A 21,140-nucleotide genomic window follows, 5' to 3' on the forward strand; every position below is an offset into this window, starting at 1 on the left:
TATCGCTTTGAAGCTAAGGTCCCGTTTTTTTACTAGCTAGCTAGCTAGCTAGGATGCCGTAATTATTTATAGGCGCCGGTGTTTTTAGCTAGCTAGTTACTGATGAGGGGTCTAGGCCGGTGACACATTTCACCGAGTCAATCATGGTCACTTTGGCGCTGCTTGTCTTCTCGTCTTGTCCATTCCGCTTTGAAAATGTTAAGCTACGGAGCTCGCTCAGCGCAACTCCTGTCGAGACCCCTCTTGCTCTTGGCCCTAGTCTTTGGCCTGGGCAGCTATGGGGTCCACGGGCATTGAACGGATCAAATTAAACAGTGACGCAGGGGGGGGGGGGGGGGGGGGTGTTAAGTAATGTAGGCTTCGTAGGTAAGATTACTTTTAGTCCTTCTAGTATATATATGATGCTCCCTGCTGCCTTTTGGCTTACAATAATGCTAGCTAGCTAGTATCGCAACCACGGCTCGTGCTAGCCATTTGTCACACTTAAGACCAGAATCCAGGCGCTGTGGACGGCATTGCTGGCTGCTTGACCGGGTACGACGCGCTCGGGCGATTAATTAGGAGAACACGATGATGTTTATTTATTACCTTCTTCCAAATTAACGTGCAACTTACACTCACGCCAAACTACACATCGTTGCTAAAACCAAATGTAAACCAGAAACGCCGCCGGCCCGCTTCATGGGCGTAAGGCTGTCAAGAATAATCCACTGTACTCCTTTAACTTTCTTCTAGTGCTAGCGTACCTCCGCTCCTTTAATGGTCAGTGGCCGCCATGCATGCTCAAATGCTCATACAAATAGCTAGTACTGGGAAGGATGTGCAGAAAAAGAAAAAGGGCATGCAACGAACGACATAAAGGCTCCCAAAGGACAAAGGAGCGCCCTACTCATGTTTGCTTGCGCCTTAAAGTTCCCAAGGCCAAGCAAATGCGTCTTTCATTATTTTCCTCACACACGGGAGCCAAAACCCTTTTGCTGTTTTGCAGCTGCACTGCCTCATAAGTCATACATAACTATGCTTCCCGTCCTGAAGTCCTGGCTGAAGCGGAGTGCACTATGGGAATTGGGATGCGGACACCTTTCTGAAACTATACAAGGATAATGATGGACAAATAGTGCTTCTATGAACCACAACCAGGCTTCAAGCATCATGTAATCCACTTGTATAGCCCATGGTGGTTATGGAGTGCTCTAGACGTCAAAAAGAGAGGGGGGCAAAGATAAAAAGGAAAGAAGAGAGGAGCATCATGATAATGCACGAAAGAGCGAAGCACGCATGTCGTACAAGCGTATCTTTTACCTGGATTTTCACCAGACTCAGTTCGGCCGCTAGCTGACCTGTGAATGATCAATCGAGATCGAGGTATCGACCTTTAGTCAATGGGGTACACCATCAGTCAGTCACTCTCCAAGTGGAGAACTATCAGCTATGGCCTCATGAAAAGAGCTAGCAAAAATTCACCTGCTTCACTTGTCGACTCAACAGACACCACTTGCTACTGTACAGTCTGATAGAAGTGACAATGGTTGTTGATGACCGCAAGTGTAGGTTTTCACTACACAAAACAAACAATGGCACACGAAGATAACTGTAGAGTGATAGAATCACTGAAGTTTCGGATGAGATGGTCGTTGCTTCTTTTGGTACAAATTACTCAAGGAAAGCAGTGGTAAATAAATATAATATGTGGGGCCCTTGACTCCTAGGTCACTGTAAAGGCGTAAAGCATAATCTGGCAAAGAATCTACTGCTAAAATCACAATAGGCAAATATTACACGTCACGCATGTGTTCTCAAACAATTCAACAAATTTAAATGTATTTCCAACATCAAGTGTCGTAGGCCACTTGTGAGGAAAACAAAAAAGAGCATTTCGGCCACCATAATAGTTTTTAACCTCATTTTCCGACTTACACATGTGACTACCTTTCTGGTGGATGTTCAACGAAGGGTTAATATCTGAAGTGAAGATGTTCTGAGACTGCAACGCATCGGTTTCTACTGTACATGAACTGGACAAATTTGTCGACAACTGCTAGAGGATAGGTCAGACGCTTTCAATGTGAATTATTATGCTTGGTGTGAGATTCAAGATATGAGATTGCAAGGTCAGCAGCCTTGCTTCCTGAAGCTATAACACTTCCAACAGCAAGCCCATCCTTGTTATTTCCTACAAGACAATAAAGTCCAATAAAACTTTTCAGCCTATTACAACACCAAAATTTGGGGTTACTGCTATGGTTCACTAACTATATAAAATTATTAATTATATGTTTTGCTTTGTAAGAGAACTAATTTCTGAAGAAAAGGAAAGTGAGTTGTCATGGGAAATCATAAAATCATAGCTGATTGACTAGATGCTGCACAAATGTTGTGGTAATCAGTAAGGCAGTAAACAAGAGGTATAATTCCTATACCTAACATTTGTTTTAAACAAAAGTGCATCTAGTGGCTTACCTGCGTAGAAGAACCCTGGAAGGTTTTTCTCCATCTTTTCTATAGCTTCCAATACAGAACTATAATCATGGCCATACAAAGGAAAAGCATTTCCCCAGTATACATGCCTGAGTACCACCAAAAGATAAAAACAAAAAGAACATGATCATGTGATCAAAAGATTTGCACAAACCTCAGTCTCTAAAAGATGACAGACAACAATACCAGTACAAGAATGGAAAACAACATATAGCAGATGAGTAATACCTACAATTAGAAACTGTAAGTTTGCGTACTTACTTGACAAAAGTTGGTTGCCCCTCTACGCCCAAGAGTTTTTTAAGGTCAGAGGTCACAAGTTGTTTCAGAATAGACCTATATAAGTACACTATCAGAACGATCTAGTTTAAAAAATGAGGAAACAACATAAATCATCAAAATAAGATTTATACGTTGGAGCTCCAGCAAGATCTCTATTGTGGCTACCCCCAACAAATGTTGTATATAAATATTGGTCATCAGGAGCTCGATCTGGGAACATCATTGAGGAAAAGAGAGTCCCTACACGATAAACATTGGCACATTTAAAGATGAGGAATAGAATACTAAAGCAAACCAAAGTGTGAAGTACGAGGCAAGCTGCTCTATGCCATTTAATTCATGGCGCAAACCTCAAAATAACAAGAATTGCAAACTGAAAAGAGCCCAAAAAGGCTGAGCTGACCTACCAAGGGTTTTCAGACCATGTTTTTGCTGTTCCTTGTAAGGTATTAAGACCCCAAATCCTTCCAGAGGTTTCTTGACATCATCCTTCTTAAAAGCAGTCACCATGAGAGATAGTGGTAGATAATCCATCTACATAATTTGAAAAAGACAAAATGAAATGTGGATAACGAAAGCAGTGACATCTCATGATTGTAAAATTGTATATAATATCTTGCAAGAACAACAAGGTCAACTGTTGTGTTTCTTAACCTAAAAGGTTGATCCTAACCTGACCTTAGGAAGAAAGTCAAGAACAACCGGAGCTCCACCTTTTGTGAACTTCATCCTCCGGACATTTGACAATGGAGCCTGAAGGAAAAAATAAAAAGGCAAATATTATTGTTCACAACTGTGGTTGACGTTTATAAAAGCCTGACCGAGAACAAAATTACCAAACTGAAACTCTACAGGATCAATGGCAACCAATTTGCCAGATCATTGACCAGAGACCAAAACTCTAAAAGACAGAAGCAGGTTAGCAGTTCTTACTGTCATTATAACAGCATCAAAGGTTTGGTTACTAGCAAGGTCCTTGTCACCGCTATCCTTCGAATCAACAGAAATTGACCACCTGCCTAGTGCAGGAACTCCATCAAATGTACATGCCAATGACAACACTTCTGTACCAAGCTTCACATTATCATCTCCAACTTCATTGTGAAGTGCATTTATTAGTGACTGAAATAACAAAGAACTTTTGAACTTACTCAGCCAGGAAAACAAAACATATAACTTAACAACATAAATGTGAAATGTCAGACAGTATGTATACTTGAATGCTATAAAACATGCATTCCATAGAGTGGGTAAGGGATAAGGAGCCAAAGTAAGTATAAAAATCTAGATTTGTTTGTATTTCTCATGATAGATGAGTATATTCAGGACTCATCACTGCTTCCATGCAAACTATCTGCAATGTCAAAAACATATAGTTTGTTTAAAAGATATATTTTCACTTCAATTTATTTGCTCAAAACACATATCTTCGCAAGCTAATAAGCATGTATCATGTCTACAAAGAATGATTATGGTAGGATGTAACAGAATCCTTGAGTTGGATATGAATGTAAAGCATAACCACAGTACCACACACTAATAGCTTTTCTAAGTGTTAAAGTGATACTCATTGTGAAGTAATATCCTTGAGTTTAACAAATAAATAACTTGCAGTCTGAAATCTGAACTCACCATTTTTAAACGGCACCAACAAAATTAGTAGGGCTGATGAAAATTTCAAGGGCTCCAAATTAAAATATTTGATAGTAATAAAACAGACAAAAGGAATTCAATCAAGGGATTCTAATTGGAAAAAAACAATGGAGGAGAATACCTGCATTCCACCATGAAATGAAAACGACACTCGTCTATTCCTTCTTTTCCCTGATGAATCATGTCTTGTCTTTACTGGATCACCTTTAGCTGCTAGCTTAGACAAGATGGCACCAACAATAACTGAACCATACCTGGGAGGGAGCACAGAATCATGAAGCAACATGGTTGAAAAAAAGATTATAAATGAACATAGTTGAACAAAGATAAGATCTAACCATATTTGTAACAACAAAGTGCTGAAATTTAAACTTCAAGGAAAATTGCACTAGGTTATCAGAAAAGATGATAAAAATAAAACAAAGACAAGTATGGTGAAAACAGCAAGCAACAATGCAGCATAGTCGTATTGAAGAGCTTGCTCCCCTCATTTTCAGCATGGTTCTGAAGAGGGCTGCTAACCGGAGAACAGTTTTGGAAGCATTAACAAACAAGAGATGGATTCAGGATATTCATGAAGTGGCTTCCTGGCAAGTGCTGCAAGAATTCGGTGTTTGTTGGGAGGCCTTGGAAGGGGTGCAGCTGCAGCCAGGAATGCTAGATAAACATCTCTGGCGCCTCTCCGCCTCTGGGCAATACTCTGTTAAATCGGCTTATGAGGCAATCATGCAAGGTTCAATAACCTTTGAGCCTTGGGAGCAGATTTGGAACACCTGGGCGCCACCAAAAGGTGTTTTCTTCATATGGCTAGTGGCCCACAACAGATGCTGGACAGCTGATAGGCTCCAAAGGAGAAGCTTGCCCCACCATGAGGCCTGTGTCCTGTGTGACCAGGTTCCTGAAACTCTAGACCATCTCCTAGTCTCTTGCGTCTTTTCAAGGCAGTTCTGGTTCTTTTTCCTTAGCTGGATTGGCCTGGCAGTCCACCCGCAGCTTGAAGAAATCTTTTTTTCTGGAGTGGTGGAGGAAGGCTTCTTCCTCTCTTCCTTTGTTCATGCAAAAAGGTCTTAACTCTATTGTTATCCTGGGAGCCTGGACCTTATGGAAACATAGAAATGATTGCTTATTCAAAGGCAAACCCCCTCGCCTTGCTGCTGCCTTATCTATGGCTGGGAGTGACCTTTGGTATTGGGGTAGGGCAGGAGCTAAGGATGTTCAGCTCCTGGAGGCTAGTTTGAGCCTTGAATCTTTTAGGTTGTTTATTCTTGTTGTTTTTGAATCAGGCGAGTATGTAGCCAGATCTGTTTGTAAGGTGTGAGTGTGTTCTTATCGTGTATTCTTGTTTTGGCTATCTTCTTTTAGGTCCCGTTTGTTTCATTTCATTTTGAGGAATTGGAATCTTACTAATGGAATAAGCTATTTTTTTTAGGATGTGACATTCCAACGCTTTCCAAAGTTATCATATAAGCCTATCTCAAATTCATGGGGTGAGAAATGGAAATTGATTCTATAGATTTACATACTATTTTTCCGATGTACAACTTATAACACTCTTATACTTGCTTCGCTATAACATAAATGTAATATATAACTATCTCTCTCATATGATTTAGGATAATATACAAATATATTACATATATAAATATATGAACTTAATTAGTTTTGTCTAAATTATAATTATTAAAATGGAATTGAATTCCAACGAAACAAACGGGGCCTTAATGAAATGATATGCAGACCTCATGCGTATTCGAGGAAAAAAACAATGCAGCAACAACAGGTGTTCATCTGCCAGGGCCCAATTCATGAAAGCCATGAAAAATTAAGTTTTATGGTAATATAATAAAATACTGACTTGAAAGATCTCAACAGTTTCAAACTGATATGATGACATCGTACAACATTATGCTTGTGCTAATATAAGAATGCACGGAAAGACCCAGAGATAGCAAAAGGAAGAATATGACCATGACAACTATACTAAAAAAGGTAATAAAATAAACTAAATCAATGAGAAAGACAATTGGCATGCAACTTACTTTCTTTCCAAATTCCACAATGCTGGGAATGCATGACGAATCTGCACAAAACAAACAATTACTCAAACCAACATAGAAGTTAATGAAAACAAACAATAAATAATGATTTTGCCCTAAAACACAATCAGGCACATGTACTGTAATGCATAATTAGTTATATAAACAATTTACTGTGAAAATACGAAGCAATATGCATATCTAAAATCCATAAATGCAAAAAATGGGAAAGAGCATAGTAACTCACAGATAGTGACTCTGGATCTCCTGCACTTGTTCCAGCTACAAATGGATCAACAAAATAGTCAACAACCTGTAAGAAATTTAGATGTTCTTAGCCATGGCTCATTCTGATGTTGACTGAAGCTGTTAACTTTCAGTCACTTCATTATCCATAGTTCGTTCCAGAAATGATAACTCACTTCTCTTCCAAAGTGGCGTTCACAGAAGCTCCCAACACTGCAAATGTTTTCAAACAAGATAATTCTATTATCTCTAGTTCTCTACACTCAAAAGAGAACACTGCAATGGTGTATATTATATGGGATACCATAATATTGATTTTCAGAATTTGAAAATAATGAGGAATCGATAGGTATAACGCATAGCTCAAGACTTACTTAAAGAAAATAATACTAGTATGATATATTGATATATGATTGCAATTTTAAATTTCATATCAATGCAAGACACGAAGAATACGAAGGTTCACCTCTCACTCAAGTGCTCCTCAGACACTTTTCCAGAGTTTCTTGTGTTAGCTTTCTTGTAGAGAAATGGTTCAAAAAATAACGCAATCTTCAAAGAGCCACAGATAAAACATAATTCAGTTAAAACATAATGACATACGAAGGCCTCTAACTGAGTTGGTTACGTGGTCTGAGTAGCACCCTCATGTCCTGAGTTCAACTCCCTGTGAGAGTGAATTTCAATCTAAGGTTAAAAATTCCACTCGTCTGTCCCACGCCAAAGAACATGTCTAATGTCCGGCTCTGGTCGCGGTCATTCTCATATGGGCTACAGTGCCGTTGTGTATGGGTGTGGCAGAGGTTCGGGGGGAAATCTCCTCATCTGTTCCACGCTAAAGCACAAGTCTAATGTCCGGCCCTAGTTGCGGTCATTCTCACATGGGCTACGGCAGGGGTTCGGGGGAAATCCCCTCGTCCGTCCCACGCCAAAGCACAGGTCTAATGCATGGCCCCAATCGCTGTCATTCTCACATGGGCTACGGTGCCGCTGTGTATGGGTGGAGCAGGGGTTTGAGGGTTTTCTCAACCCACTTGAGAAGGTCTTCTTAATATAATGTCCAGGGGTTGTCTTACCCTCCGCAGGTCGAGTTTTTTTTAGAATAAAATGACATAATCACCGCAGATCATAAACACATAGCTTGAAGGAAAAATAAATGGAGGAATATAAGAATTTATCAAGTAGTTACCTTAAAGTAACTAACAAACTACTTCAATTGATGATGGTAGGCATTGATACTAGCAATGTTATGACATTTTGTTAGTCGGCACTCGGCAGTTTGTACTCAATGGCTGAACATACCTTTGATTTTGTCGAAAGAACACTGCTTTTCATTAGCGAAATGGGATCCGAAGGAATCTTATGAGACCAAAAGGCAGGATATTCAAAAGTGAGGCAGAATACATGACGAAAAGAGAGACATGCATGATTACATCAAAGCCCTTTTACCAGTGCTGGTGCTCCATCTTTGACAATGTAACGCTTGTGTTGGGAGTTAGGCTGAAACAGATATTGAACCATCAGCTAAATGAAATGGAAACAGATCAAAGACATCATTCAAAAACTATGAATGCTTCGCGGGCGACATTTGCACATACATACTGCTGTTTGTCTTGTAGACCAAGATCATCAATCAGTCTACTGGCCTCCCATTCACCTTCTGTCTGCAGGCAAAAAAATAAGCAACCTCATCAACTAATCTGCTGGTCACAGCCCTAGGCATGGCCCAAAACCTCTCTTATACCCTCATTAATTCTAGACTTAGTCAGGTTTCCTATAAATTTGTCTGAGGCGTGGCCTAGCATAGCAATAGAAGCCCATCAGTTATAGGCTGAGCCATCAGGACACATGCTAATTCAAGTAGATAAGCCAGCTCATGGTTCGCCCAGGTTCATGTCGCCTTAATGACCTTGCATCCAAAAATCGCCTGCCACCCTCTAGCCTCTGTCCTCTTGCTCAGCTCTGACACTCCCTACCTCGATCACTCCCACTAGCCGGGTGCCATCTAACCCTAGTGGTGGTGTGGCTGGACCTATAATAGTGCAGCCCAGCCTGGACATGGTGCCTAGAGGACAGACCTAGACAGCAACTCTACTGCTGCCCAGCGAGGCTGCAAGCGAGTGGGTCATGTGTTGCTGGTTGCCTGATCCAGCAGTGCAGGAAATGCAGAGAGGCAGTGTCCCAGTGCTGTACTGCCGATGTGCAGTGCCGCAGGTGGGAGCCAAATAAGTAATGAAGCGGGTCAGTGTTTCATTCCTCATTTCCTCCTGATTTCAACAATCAGACAAACTCTACGTTCATGTCCAATCCTCTCTATTTCAAATATTCATTTGAAGAAATTGAATCCGTTGTTGCATAATCCAGCTTGGTTTCTTGTTTCTTTCTTAGTGTTAGTGTGTGTTCCTATTATCCATGTATGTGTAGTTGGGCAGGCACCACTGTTGGGCTGCCGACCCATTAGGGTTAGGGTTCTGAGTCTATATATATGTAACCATGCTATGCAATACACAAGCTTTACATTATCTTACATGGTACCAAACTAGGTTAGGGCTAGGTTTTCCCTTCTCCCACCCCCAGGCCGCCGACCACACGATGTCTACGTTGCTGCCCCAGGATGCTATCCTTCCCTCTCGGGGGGTGGCTCCCTTCCCCGCCTACTCCTTCCTCCCCTGCTCGGACCCCCGACGCGAACGCGTCGGTCTCTTCTTCTCCCTGGTCACCGGCCTCGCCCCTTCCGTCGCTGGATCTGCCCCGTCTGTCCGCACCATCGCTACTCCCCCACATGGCGGCGCACTCCTCTCCCTTCGTCGCGGCCACGCGGCTTCCCTGTCTCCATTGCGCAGCCGACCCTGACCCTTCCTATGGTCGTGCCTCTGCCAGCTCTCCTCCCTCTGCAGCTGCCCCTGCAACACTAGGAGCACCGCCCTGGGCACCGTGGGGCGTGACCTCGACCATGCCCCCCCCCCCCCCCCCGCGGTCGGGCTCCCCTCCCCCTCGGTTGTGGACACGTCGTCGCTAGGCCGTCCATCCATGAACGCGTCACTCGCCTCCCTCCTCCGCCTGGTCGCACCACCGCCCCCTGACAGCGTGCCCCTGGCCAGCAAGCGCCCATGGTGGCCGACGCGCTCTCCCCCAGCACCGGCCTCCTCCTCCTAAACAACGACGACCTCCCTACTGCGTGACCTTTCCTTTGGCCAGCCAGTAGGGTCGACGGTGCCACCAACGCGCCCCCTACTCTTGGGCCCATGCTCGACTGCAGGCGCCTCCGACGCGTAGGTTGTTGTCACCTGAGACGCCTAGCAGTGTCCCCCATCCTTCAAGTTTCTCTCGTCGCCGTCAAACACCCCTGTCAGGACCGGTGCAGGCCCCTGCCCGGATGGAACCGCCTTGTCGCCCTTCCCCCTTCTTCGTCGCCTTCGTCGCTGTCGCGGCCTTCCCCGCCGTATTCATCATTGTTGCGACCCTCCCGGCTGGATCCGCCGTCTCTTTGGCCGGATCGTTGTCTTCATGGCTGGATTCATCGCTGCCATGACCTTCCCGGTCGGATCCGTCGTTACACCTTCTACTCTGCCGCGAGCGCGACCACCCTGACTGGCGCAGACGCGCGCGCTACCGCCGACCCCTAGCGGGGCTCCCCGACGACTGGACGAGAGAAGTAAGAAGGTTCACGCTGCCGCTGCTCTTCTTTTGTTGTGTCGCCCCACCGATAGTTGACGCTCGAACGTCGACCCCTCCGAAGAACGAGGCCCATGTTGCGTGTCTCCCGAACACGGCCACCTCGACTTTGGCTACCTCGGCATCCAAGGGGTATCATCTACATGGAGTGCACACCGGTCTCTACTCCAGCCACAACACGCGCACCCTTGACTGCGTGGGGATTTCAACCCGTCGGCTCCTACCTTCAGCTTCTGCTCTAGTCTCATCATTGGTGGTGCTCTCGTTGCGACTATGGGGGATATTAGAGTGTGTTCCTATTATCCATGTATGTGTAGTTGGGCAGCTGACCCATTATGGTTAGGGTTTTGAGTCTATATATATGTAACCATCCTATGCAATACACAAGCTTTACATTATCTTACACTTAGTGTATTGGTTAGTTTCCTTTTTTAGCTAATTGATTGCTGATTGGTTAGTTTTCTTTTGTTGGGGAGAAGGCCAAACAGGACCTCGTCGATCATTAGTCTGGCCGGCTCTGCCTAATGCCCTAATCTACCTTCAGACTTCATTCCAATAAATGCAAGGCTCGCTGAAGGTTGCGAGAACTACCAAGGAGACTTCACCTTGCAAGGACATACCCTCCAATATGGCACGCAAAGCCTACGGTTGCCGCCCTTCCGTCGAAGGCGACAAAGACCGTGGCGAGATCTTTGCCTAGGGTGGCAGTTGACAGACACACTCCGCCAGCAGCGCCAAACATCAGAAATCTCGATCGGAGGCCTCAAACACATCCGAAGGCCCGATCGACTAGTGGACGACCCTAGAGGCTCCAAGGACTTCAGTCTCATTGCTCGGGCATTAGGCAGGGTCCTTGATGGAGGCTTGAAGACTTCTCCCCCTTGGAGGGGCCTAGAACGCCAATGTTGCAGTGGCAGCGTGCTCCCCTGGAGCTGAAGAAGGCCCAAACGTCGGTAGCAAGTCTGCCCCAACGCTAGAGCGGGTATGTAATTGGGTGCTTGTAGCAGGAACTATGTAATCGTTCCCAATGACACTGTTGTATGGAATATTCTTAAGATGTAGTAGGTAGTCAGGAGCAAGCCCGTACTTTTAGGGGGTTGCCCTATGGTCACTCTATAAATACCCCCACCCGAATAGGGTGAGTGGGACGGATGACAAGACATTTGAGAACTGCTATTCCACATTTGTCGTGTTGTGACTCCTACTATCTCCATTGTTTGGGTCCCCCTTGTCAGGACCCAACACCTTTCTTAGCTAATTAATTGAGATTAGTGTCGTGATTTGTGGTTGTGAGCCTTTATAATTGTGTATTTAATCAGATCAATAGAATACAAAAGGTAGCAATGTATTTTGGTAGCACCAAAACTCAGTGTGTTCTAGTGTTCGTGTTGAATTTTTGAGCGTTTGGGTGATCCAGGAATCATCTTCGTCGTCTCCGATAAGGGCACAAGGCACACCGGCGAGTAGAAGACTACATGCCTATTTGGTTTAGCTTTTTTCTGAGGAGTTTTTCTAAGAAATTGGTTGTAAGTTGAATCTGGCTGTTAAGAGAATCTGAGTATCGTGGAGATTACATGCGGAGGAAGATAAAAGAGTCTATAGGGTTGAGGATGTAGAAAGTGACAGTTTCCTACTATCGCACCGACTCAACCGATTTTGTGTTCACATTGATTTTGGACGGTTTGACTAAAGTGATTCTCATAGAAGCGGTCTGAAAAGCTGGGCATCTGGTAGTCTGCTTCTGGTGGCTAGAAGCTGAAAAAGCTAAAACAAACAGGGCCTACATCTAGTATCGGAGCCGCTATCGCTGTCAGGGCCATGCTAGCAATCATGTAGCGTGCAGATGAACTACCTCACCAACGAATCACCGTTAGGAGACGAGGTGTGGCTCTAGAAATGTCGACCACAGTCTCGTGATCCACCAGGTCATGAGGGAGTGGCGACAATAGGCAATGCCCATTGTTGACCAAGACCAACTACTATTCATGGACGGTGCTCATGAAGTTGAAGTTGTAGATGAAAGGCCTGTGGACGACAGTAAACGTCAACACCACATGGGCTACAACCTCAATGAGAACCGATTGTTCGTCTAACTCAGGGAGAAGGGTGGTGGCAGGAGCATACACTAGATCGACACTGGCACAAAGAACCACGTGATAGGGGAGTGCATGGCCTTCTTTGGGCTCGACACTAGCGCCTGCAGAACTATTCGGTTCGACAATGACTCCATGGTCAACATCGAAGGCCACAAGCCACAACATAGTCCTCTTCAGTTGCAATTGTGAAAAGCACCAAATGTTGGTTGGCATCTACTTCATCGCTCGACTGATAGCGAACATCGTCGGCTTAAGTCAGCTCGATAAGGACGACCACAAGGTCTTGATCGAGAACGACGTTCTCAAGATCTAGGACCAGTGTCAATGATTGTTGGTCAAAGTGCGGCGTTCGAAGAGCCGCCTCTACGTCCTCGACATCGCTCAGCTCATGTGCCTCACCGCCTGTAGCTTGGAGGTTTCCTAGCAATGGCAAGCTAGGTTCAGACTTCTCAAGTTCCAGGGGCTTAGGGAACTGACAGAGTGTGACCTGGTGCGCGGACTGCCGCTAATAGACCACATCAATGAGGTCTACGAGAGATATTTGGTCCAGAGACAACGACAAAGTTCGTTCAAGTATTGTGTGCCTCATCTGCTCAACCTGGTGTTCACGGACTTGTGTGGTATGATACTCGGATCACCCCGAAGATGCCTAGAGGGAAGAATGTTCCTCCTCGTCATCGACGACAAGAGTCACTTCATGTGGCCCGTGTTGTTGCCTTGTTGGTGTCAAAGGACCAGGCTACGACGGCCATCATCCAACTCCAGGCATGCGTCGAGGAAAAGCGAAGGATGGGCACGCTCCGCAACGACCACGGTGGCGAGTTCACGACGCGCACATTCAACGACTACTGCGCCAAGCACAACATCCAACGTCATGGTCAAATAAATTGAGACAGGCTTAGGGGGAGATTGTTGCATAATCCAGCTTGGTTTCTTGTTTCCTTCATAGCGGAATGGTTAGTTTCCTTTCTTAGCTAATTGATTAGTTTCCTTTCTCAACTATATTGATATTGGTGCCATGATTTGTGGTTGTGAGCCTTTATAATTGTGTATTTAATCGAATCAATAGAATACAGAAAGGTAGTGGTGTATTTTGAGCACCAAAACTCAGTGTGTTCTTCTAGTGTTCGGGTTGAAATTTTGTGAGCGGTTAGATGACCCAACGATCATCTTCTTCTCCGGCAAGGCATGCCGAAGAGTAGAAGGCTACAAAATTGTAGTTTTATATTGCATCCCCCACTGATTTTAAATATTCAAACTTTTGTGTATAAGCTCATGTTCACTTGCCAATGTAGTCATGTTGATGACATAATAGGCATGGATGAAACAAATAATGGTATATAAATAATTAAATATATAATTAGATATGTATTTTATACAACGTCGTATTTTATCATGTTTGTTGCATAATCGTGCATTGAATTGAGATATGTTCTAAATTATGCATTTTATCCGTTGCTTTTGTGAACTATCAGTATGTGGGTCTATTATAGATTGCTTAGGCAATTGGATGCTGACCCTAAGCTTGGATTTCCACCAGCTCAGGCATTACCGCTGGCCTTATAACTAACCTACACACAAAACAAGAAGACATCCATAATCACTATCGTCTACCGTAATACATGACAACATGGCAATGAGCACTAGCTGCTAATGCAAAAAAGTTAACAGGATGTTCAATTGGGTCACCTTACTGACTACTGACTAATGGCACAATCAAAGTCGAGCAGATGCAAGCAGCTATGCAGAATGCCACAACCGAAGCCGTCAAATTGTAAGCAGAACCGAAATGCTCTCACCATGGTGTTAGCTCCTTCATCCCAGACAAACCCGCCCTCGGAATTGGTCCGTATCTTTCCTCCCGCCCTGTCGGCCGCTTCGAACACCGTTACGTTCACGCCGCTCTGTCTGAGCCTGTACGCCGCCGCGAGCCCGCTGCACAAGGGCATAAAGCACCACACAACCATTTCACCAAACGCCTCGAAGGCACAAACACGTACCAAAACCCTCGCACCCGAGGCTCGGAGAGTGAAAGAGCGCTCGCTCACCTGACCCCGGCGCCGACGACGGCGACCGATCTGGCGGGCGCTGCACGGGGGTCGTCGGAGCCCGCCATCGCGAGGACCGCACGTAGGCGGGGGCGACGAGTGTGCGCGGAGGCGTGGCGATAAGGATGGGACGAAGCGGATGAGGCTGAGGCAGTCAAAGCGAGCATTTGAGTTAGGGTTTGGAACTGGATGGGGATTTGCTTGTTGTCGTGGAGGTGGAGGTAGGAGAGGGAAAGGGACGGGGGGTGGACTCAGGCTGTCCGCAGTGATGACTCTAAAGCATACGTTACCGCCGTATTCAGTAAATGAATTGCTGCAGCCATGAACTGGGTGTGCGACGCCATTTTGCCGTAGGCGTGGTCGGACTGCACAGCTAGCGCAACTGGCAAAAAAACTCTATCCACTGTACGGTATGGGTATGGTCGGACTGCACAGCTAGCGCATGGGTATAATGTGTATAAAAAAGAATTGACGTGTAAAAAAAGAATATAATATGTGGTAGTTGGTATAGAGTTGAGATATAGAGTAAACATGACTGCGGAGGATTGTGGTATAGAGTAGATAATCTTGCTGACGAGGATAGAATATTTCTTTTAGAGTACAAATTTAGAGTAGTATGAGTGCGGATAGCCTTAGGGCCCCTTTGCTACAGGTCTCAGGATGGCTCCTCCGGCTCATCATGACGCTGTACCAAAAACAGCTCTTCATCAACAGCCGTTAAAGAACTAGAGCTATTTTATATCTAGGAGACTAGAAGCAGAGCCTTCAAACTCTGGTTTCTACCGGCTCCAAGATACCCTTTCACCCAATTACACTCTTGCCACCGCCTCCTTTATGCATTATCTTCTAACGCATTTGCCCCTGTGAGTTCGGCGTTCGTTTCTTTCCCCAAATGATGAACCACCGAGGACGGCTCGCAACGTCACACAAATCACCGGCAAGGAGATCTGCTCGCTCGCACGACAGGCGAGGAGTGCCGGAGGCAGGTGATGAAGATTTTCCGATGGACTTCTACGGCGCAGGCGGCCACACCGCGGCACTTGCAGCAGCATTGTCCGGCGATCCTGCGTTCTACGGTGTCAACGATCGTTTGAACTCCATCGAGCCTATAGCAGACGATGGCGAGGGCGTGCTTCGGACGGGTCATGCCGATGAGGGCGTTGCCACGGCTTGGGCCGCCAACGCTGTCGCAGCCGGGGTCGCTCCTGTGGTCGTGTTTCGGGTCGCCAGCATCGCCGGCCCTCGGACCGTCAACATAGCGTCTGGGACTGGCCACGCCGCCGCGCTGGCAGCCGCCCATGCCAGGGGGCACGACGTCACGCTGCCTGCGGGCCATGCTGCCGCACCGACAGCTGTCCGGGGAAGGGGGCAAGGCGCTGCGCTGGCTGCGGGCCACGCCGCCATGACAGCAGTCACCCAGGGAAGGGGTCTAGGCGCCGCGCAGACAGCGGGCCACGTCGCCGCGTCAGCAGCTGTTGCGCCGGCAGCCGCCCATCCAAAGGGCAAGGCGTCACGCTGGTTGCGGGCCACGCCACCGCGCCGGCAGCTGCCCAGGGAAGGAGAATCACCGCCTCTATCCAGGATGAACCTGTTGGTGCTCAGGGAATGGAAGACAATGGTGTTCAGCTTGGTGACGACAATGAACTCCTAGCATGGTTTCATGGAGCAGCGGCCGCCGCTTTGGGGGAAGACTGGATGTCTAAAGATGGTAACTATGGTGCATCACCGACGAGCACCATCGGCCAAACTCCAGCACCATCAGCTCGTCGTAGGGGCGGGCGGGCACCTCGACCTCCAGCTGCTGTAACTCGCTCCTATGCACGCTCTGTCTCCCCGGACGTCAACCTCTCTGATGCAAGGTAATAATTTTATCATGGTACCATTAGCATTCACTCTATAGTAATGTGCCATAATATGCATGCATTTCAATAACAGTCAAGCGGACTGGAGTGATGAGAACACTAAGGTTGTTTGCATTTCAATAACATGTTTTCAAGCATTCAGGGGAGACTATCAGCAGAAAATTTGAAGAGGTGCTAAATTGTGTGGTGGGGATGTGTGAGGACTACATAAGGCCAATTGATCCAAATTTCTCTACAACACACCCAAGAATTACCAAAGATCGTAGGATGATGCCATTTTTTAAAGATTGCATTGGTGCAATAGATGGCACTCATATAGCAGCGGTACCACCGTACCACCGTCACATGATCTAATCAGGTACATTGGTGGAAGTGGGAAGGCTACCCAAAATGTGCTTGCCATTGTTGACTTCGACTTGCGATTCACATATGCATCTATTGGACAGCCAGGGTCAATGCATGATACTAGTGTCTTGTTTCATGCGTTGGAGCATGATAGGGACTTGTTCCCACATCCTCCTTCAAGTAAAATCAATATTTTACATGATATTCGGCCTTTCCAAATTCATTTTGTTAATGCGTCACAATGTTCTAATTTACTTTAATACTTTGCCTTAGGAAAATATTATATTGTTGATGCGGGATATCCCAATAGGCCTGGCTACTTGGCCCCATACAAGGATGAAAGGTATCATGTTCCTGACTGGAGAAGGGGTCCTGCACCAAATGGTGAGCAAGAGCATTTTAATCATTTGCACTCAAGTATTCGTAATGCAGTGGACCGCGCATTTGGTGTGTGGAAAATGAAGTGGCGTATACTTCTAAAGATGCCAAGTTACTCTATGGACAAACAAAAGATGATTGTCGCAGCTAGCATGTGCCTGCATAACTATATCCGTGAAAACGATCAAGATGACAAAGATTTTCGTAAGTGTGATCGCAGTCTTGAATACGTGCCAACCATTCCTTGTATATATAGAAATGCATCCGACACATCATGTCCATACTCCAATGATCGCTCCATGGATAAATTTCGTGATGACATTGCAAAAGCAATATTTCTTTCTAGGTCTTCTTGAGCATGATGTATGAAACTACCAATATGGATGTATAAATAAGAAAGTAGGACCCAATATTATATAGCTCATATGACTATGTTTAATGTCGTAATATTCATACGTAATATATATGCTCCTTACATGTGTACAACTAAATAAATGAGGCATGGGCACTATGGACATTTTCCTTATACACGATTCCAAAAACATAGGAGGAGCTATTTTGCCAAACGAAAATACAAAACAGCTCTGGCTCCTCCAGAGAAGCCAGAGTCGGAGCCGTTTTCAGAGGAGCTCGAGCCTTGCCAAAGGGGGCCTTAGGTCCCCTTTGGCAGGGCTCTCTCGGTGCCTTTTTTCTTGCTCTTTGTGAAGCCATACCAAACGGTCTTAAAAAACGGCTCCTCACCGAGAGCCATCAAAGAGCTAGAGCCGTTTTGCTATTGGGAGCCGAAGCACGAGAAAACAAGCTTCTATCGGCTCCTTCTATCCGGCACACAATAATGTTTCACGAAATTACAGTCTCTGTCACCGTCTCCTTGTGAGAAACTGTTTTGCCAAATGAATTACAAAACGGCTCTGGCTCCTCTAGAGAAGCCAAGAAGCCAGAGGAGCCAGAGCTGAAGCCGTTAGGAGCCCTGCCAAAGGGGCCTTTAGAGCATCCCAAGAGCTTCTCAAAATTCTTTCATAAATCAAGTTTTTGGGGAAAACAAAAAACGTGTCTTTAACAGTTCCCCTAAAACGCTCACAATTTTTTCATAGCGCTTAAAACTCACTCATTTGTAGCTACGAATAAGGGGTTTTTTGGGCTCACCAGAAACAATCTGCCGCTTTAAGGGATTCGTTGAATAAATGATTAAAATCTACCCCCACTAATTTTTTAGATACCCCTTAAAACTGATTTTGAGGAGTCATTTTCTAGGGACCTCTTGGAGATGCTCTTAGTACTCATAAGTGAGTTTATTCTTTAAAATGGTATTCTAACCTATTTTTAATTGTTTTTATTTTATTTTCTTATTTTCAACATCTAAATTAATCATCTTGCTCTATCAGTTCTAGCAGGAATTCAATAAACTCACAATTACAAGTTGCTAATATTCGTATCTTACTTGCTTGGATGTTATTAGTTGGCTGAGGCCTGAGAGTCAAGAGCAACTGTTTGAACTTTTTTTTATCAACTGGATAGCATTCTTGTATGTTAATTTTATTTGGCATTAAGATGAAAAATGAATGACACACAAGAGGGTTGTTTGGAGCTAGTTAGCCAAGTCAAGTGAATGATAGCTACTGTCATATATAACCAAACTGGTCCCAATAATAAACATGTATTTGGAAATTATAACTGCGATAACTAATAGGAGCCATGCATTAGTGAACCCTGATGAACAGAGATGCAGAGGGAGAAAGGAAAACTAGAAAAGTAGTGAATATAGTTAATTTAAGTGGTGATAAATAATAAAAGAAAATAAAAATGATTAAAAAGATATCAGAGTACTATTTTAAAGGATGTATTGTCACACCCGCGTTTTAGGGACCTGGGTGTGAGATAAAATCATCAGGTGTGCTAGGACTAAGTCTTACACATATGATGACTCATGGTACAAAAACGAATGTCACAACATTAATATATAACGAAGTTCTGTACAAAATAGTTAAATAATTACATTATATGAAGACAATGATCCAGCAACCCAAAGTTGACTGGGAGATGACGGTCTAGACCTCTCACGGTCTCATCGCAACATCCTTCATGCGCCTCATCCTGGGGGTACCTGTTCTTGACCTGTGGGGGTGTGAGACAACAAGGGTGAGCTCACATACTTTCATCGCTCAACAAGTTGTGGAGAATAATGTGCATGAACTCGCCAAAGGTGGGAGCTCATGTGAAGTGTAAGGCTTACCAAAGAGGATGGCTAAATCTGAGCATTGCTTTTAAAGTTGATCAAAATTTTATTAGTAGTTACAAAGTATAAGTAGATACCAACCCAAATAAGTAATAAATCAAAATTGATAACAACACCCACAATGCAATGCAAATGACAAATTAAGTTTAATTCAATAAGTTAATCGTGTGAGGGTCTGAGCTGCTCATGACCATGAGCACGACTGATATACCAGTTTTACACTCTACAGAGGTCACACATCTTACCCACAAGTCGTGTTACCCATTTGCCACGGGGTTGATCGACCCCATACACCTCTACCAAGGAAGCGAGGCAGGGTACCACTATGAGGCCTTTACAAAGTTACACTAGCTTCAGAAAACCCGCTACAGTCTAGGGAGCCCCAATGCAGGGATCTCTCGTCTGACCGCCATCGCAGCAAAATCAGCCCGAGAACCTCCCTACACCGACCACTCCCCTACTGCCCTTGCCCCTTTTGGGTAAGGTAGTCCTACACTATCTTTCATAATTAGTCAGCCAAGGGCGTCCCATACCACCCTTGTGGTAGCACTGTTTCCCCGGGTGGTTCTCCATGTTCCAATTAACAATATGATCTTATCATAAACAATAATTAAACAACAACATACACTATAAGAAACTGATAAATGTTCGACGTTCTTACATTAGTTAAGTTCATGGGTTTTTTAAGAACGTGGGTACCCACGTTCTTAAATTAAATTCGTGGGCCCTATCCAAAACCGTCGAACTTAACATATTAGGAACGTGGGTACCCACGTTCTTAACTTAAATACGTGGGCCACGTGGACACCGTCGAACTTAACCCAAAAACTTAAATCCCCTAACCCCGCACGTCTATCTTGCTCTCCTTTCCCCCTTCCCACCAGCTCGCGCCGGCTGCCGGCCGCCGGCTCACGTGCCCCGCCGCCGCCACCATGCGCCCCACACCGCCAGCCCGCGCCTCCACCCCGTGCGCCGCGCCGCCCGCTCGCACCTACCATTCTGGAGAGGAGGTGATGCAGGAGCGCCTGGACGAACTCATCTGCGGATACGCCACGCTCGTCGGCGTGGTCCCCTCCATGAAGGCCTTCTCGTCCTTCCCGGACTCCATGTCTCACTGTCACACCCGGTTTTAGAAGGCAAACCAAATGCGAACCATGTACGTGCCAGGATCAGTTATTCACGTACACAGCAGTTACATAATATGGACATCATCACACAGTGCTCAAAATAGTATTAATAAGGGAAATAGTCGATTACATCATACGTCCGAGACGTCCATATAGTTCTTACAATAAATCAAAGTGCGGAAAAGAAACGTAGATAACGCGGCCTTCACAGGCAGCCGACTGGGGGGTTGCCGCTAACCCACACCTAGAACTCGTCGTAGTCTTGGAACTCCTGGAAGTCTCCTTCCACAGCTTCATCTTCGCCTGAGCAGTGGTTGCAATGCTGACAACCTGGGGGGGTTTGGTGTGTAGAGCAAGGGTGAGTACACATCAACATACTCAGCAAGTATCCTGTTTGGCTGTAGTGGACTAGCTTTATGTGGGGATAAGTCAAGCAGTTGCTTTTAGTTGGTCAGGTTATTACTTACCAGTAGAAAGCCAGGTTTTAACATTAACCCAAGTTATTAGCCCAATGTATCCTTTCCAAACGGAAAGAATACCACTTACCAATACCATAATCGTAATCAGAACCATCAATCTCATTGTCACCTGTACCAAAGTATCTCTGATCAAGTATCACTAATCTCTGGAGCTCCCTTGGCCGCTCATAACCGCGAGCACGGCTGATATATCAGTTTC

At 45.3% G+C, this 21,140-nt stretch overlaps 1 protein-coding gene across 2 annotated transcripts; it reads right to left on the reverse strand.

The window, feature by feature from the left end:
* Positions 1-1,657: 1,657 nt before the first annotated feature.
* Positions 1,658-14,842, reverse strand: LOC541866 (protoporphyrinogen IX oxidase (mitochondrial)2). 2 transcript variants are annotated; one of them, XM_008670398.4, is made up of 17 exons: positions 14,515-14,842; positions 14,266-14,401; positions 8,294-8,359; positions 8,145-8,195; positions 7,998-8,054; positions 7,162-7,214; positions 6,872-6,908; positions 6,697-6,762; positions 6,453-6,493; positions 4,535-4,667; positions 3,694-3,882; positions 3,439-3,513; positions 3,168-3,294; positions 2,892-3,000; positions 2,740-2,814; positions 2,461-2,567; positions 1,658-2,173 (listed from the first exon to the last, which is right to left on the reverse strand). In XM_008670398.4, exons 1-17 carry the CDS (start codon positions 14,679-14,681, stop codon positions 2,061-2,063), a joined length of 1,602 nt encoding a protein of 533 aa, XP_008668620.1. In that variant the 5' UTR covers positions 14,682-14,842; the 3' UTR covers positions 1,658-2,060. The 2 variants fall into 2 exon arrangements, with proteins under 2 accessions (XP_008668620.1, NP_001105004.2); NM_001111534.2 differs by having other exon boundaries at positions 1,675-2,173; positions 7,162-7,247; positions 14,515-14,744.
* Positions 14,843-21,140: the final 6,298 nt, after the last annotated feature.

Source organism: Zea mays, chromosome 2, assembly GCF_902167145.1.
Source record: "Zea mays cultivar B73 chromosome 2, Zm-B73-REFERENCE-NAM-5.0, whole genome shotgun sequence".
In the NCBI taxonomy this organism is placed as follows: Eukaryota; Viridiplantae; Streptophyta; class Magnoliopsida; order Poales; family Poaceae; genus Zea; species Zea mays.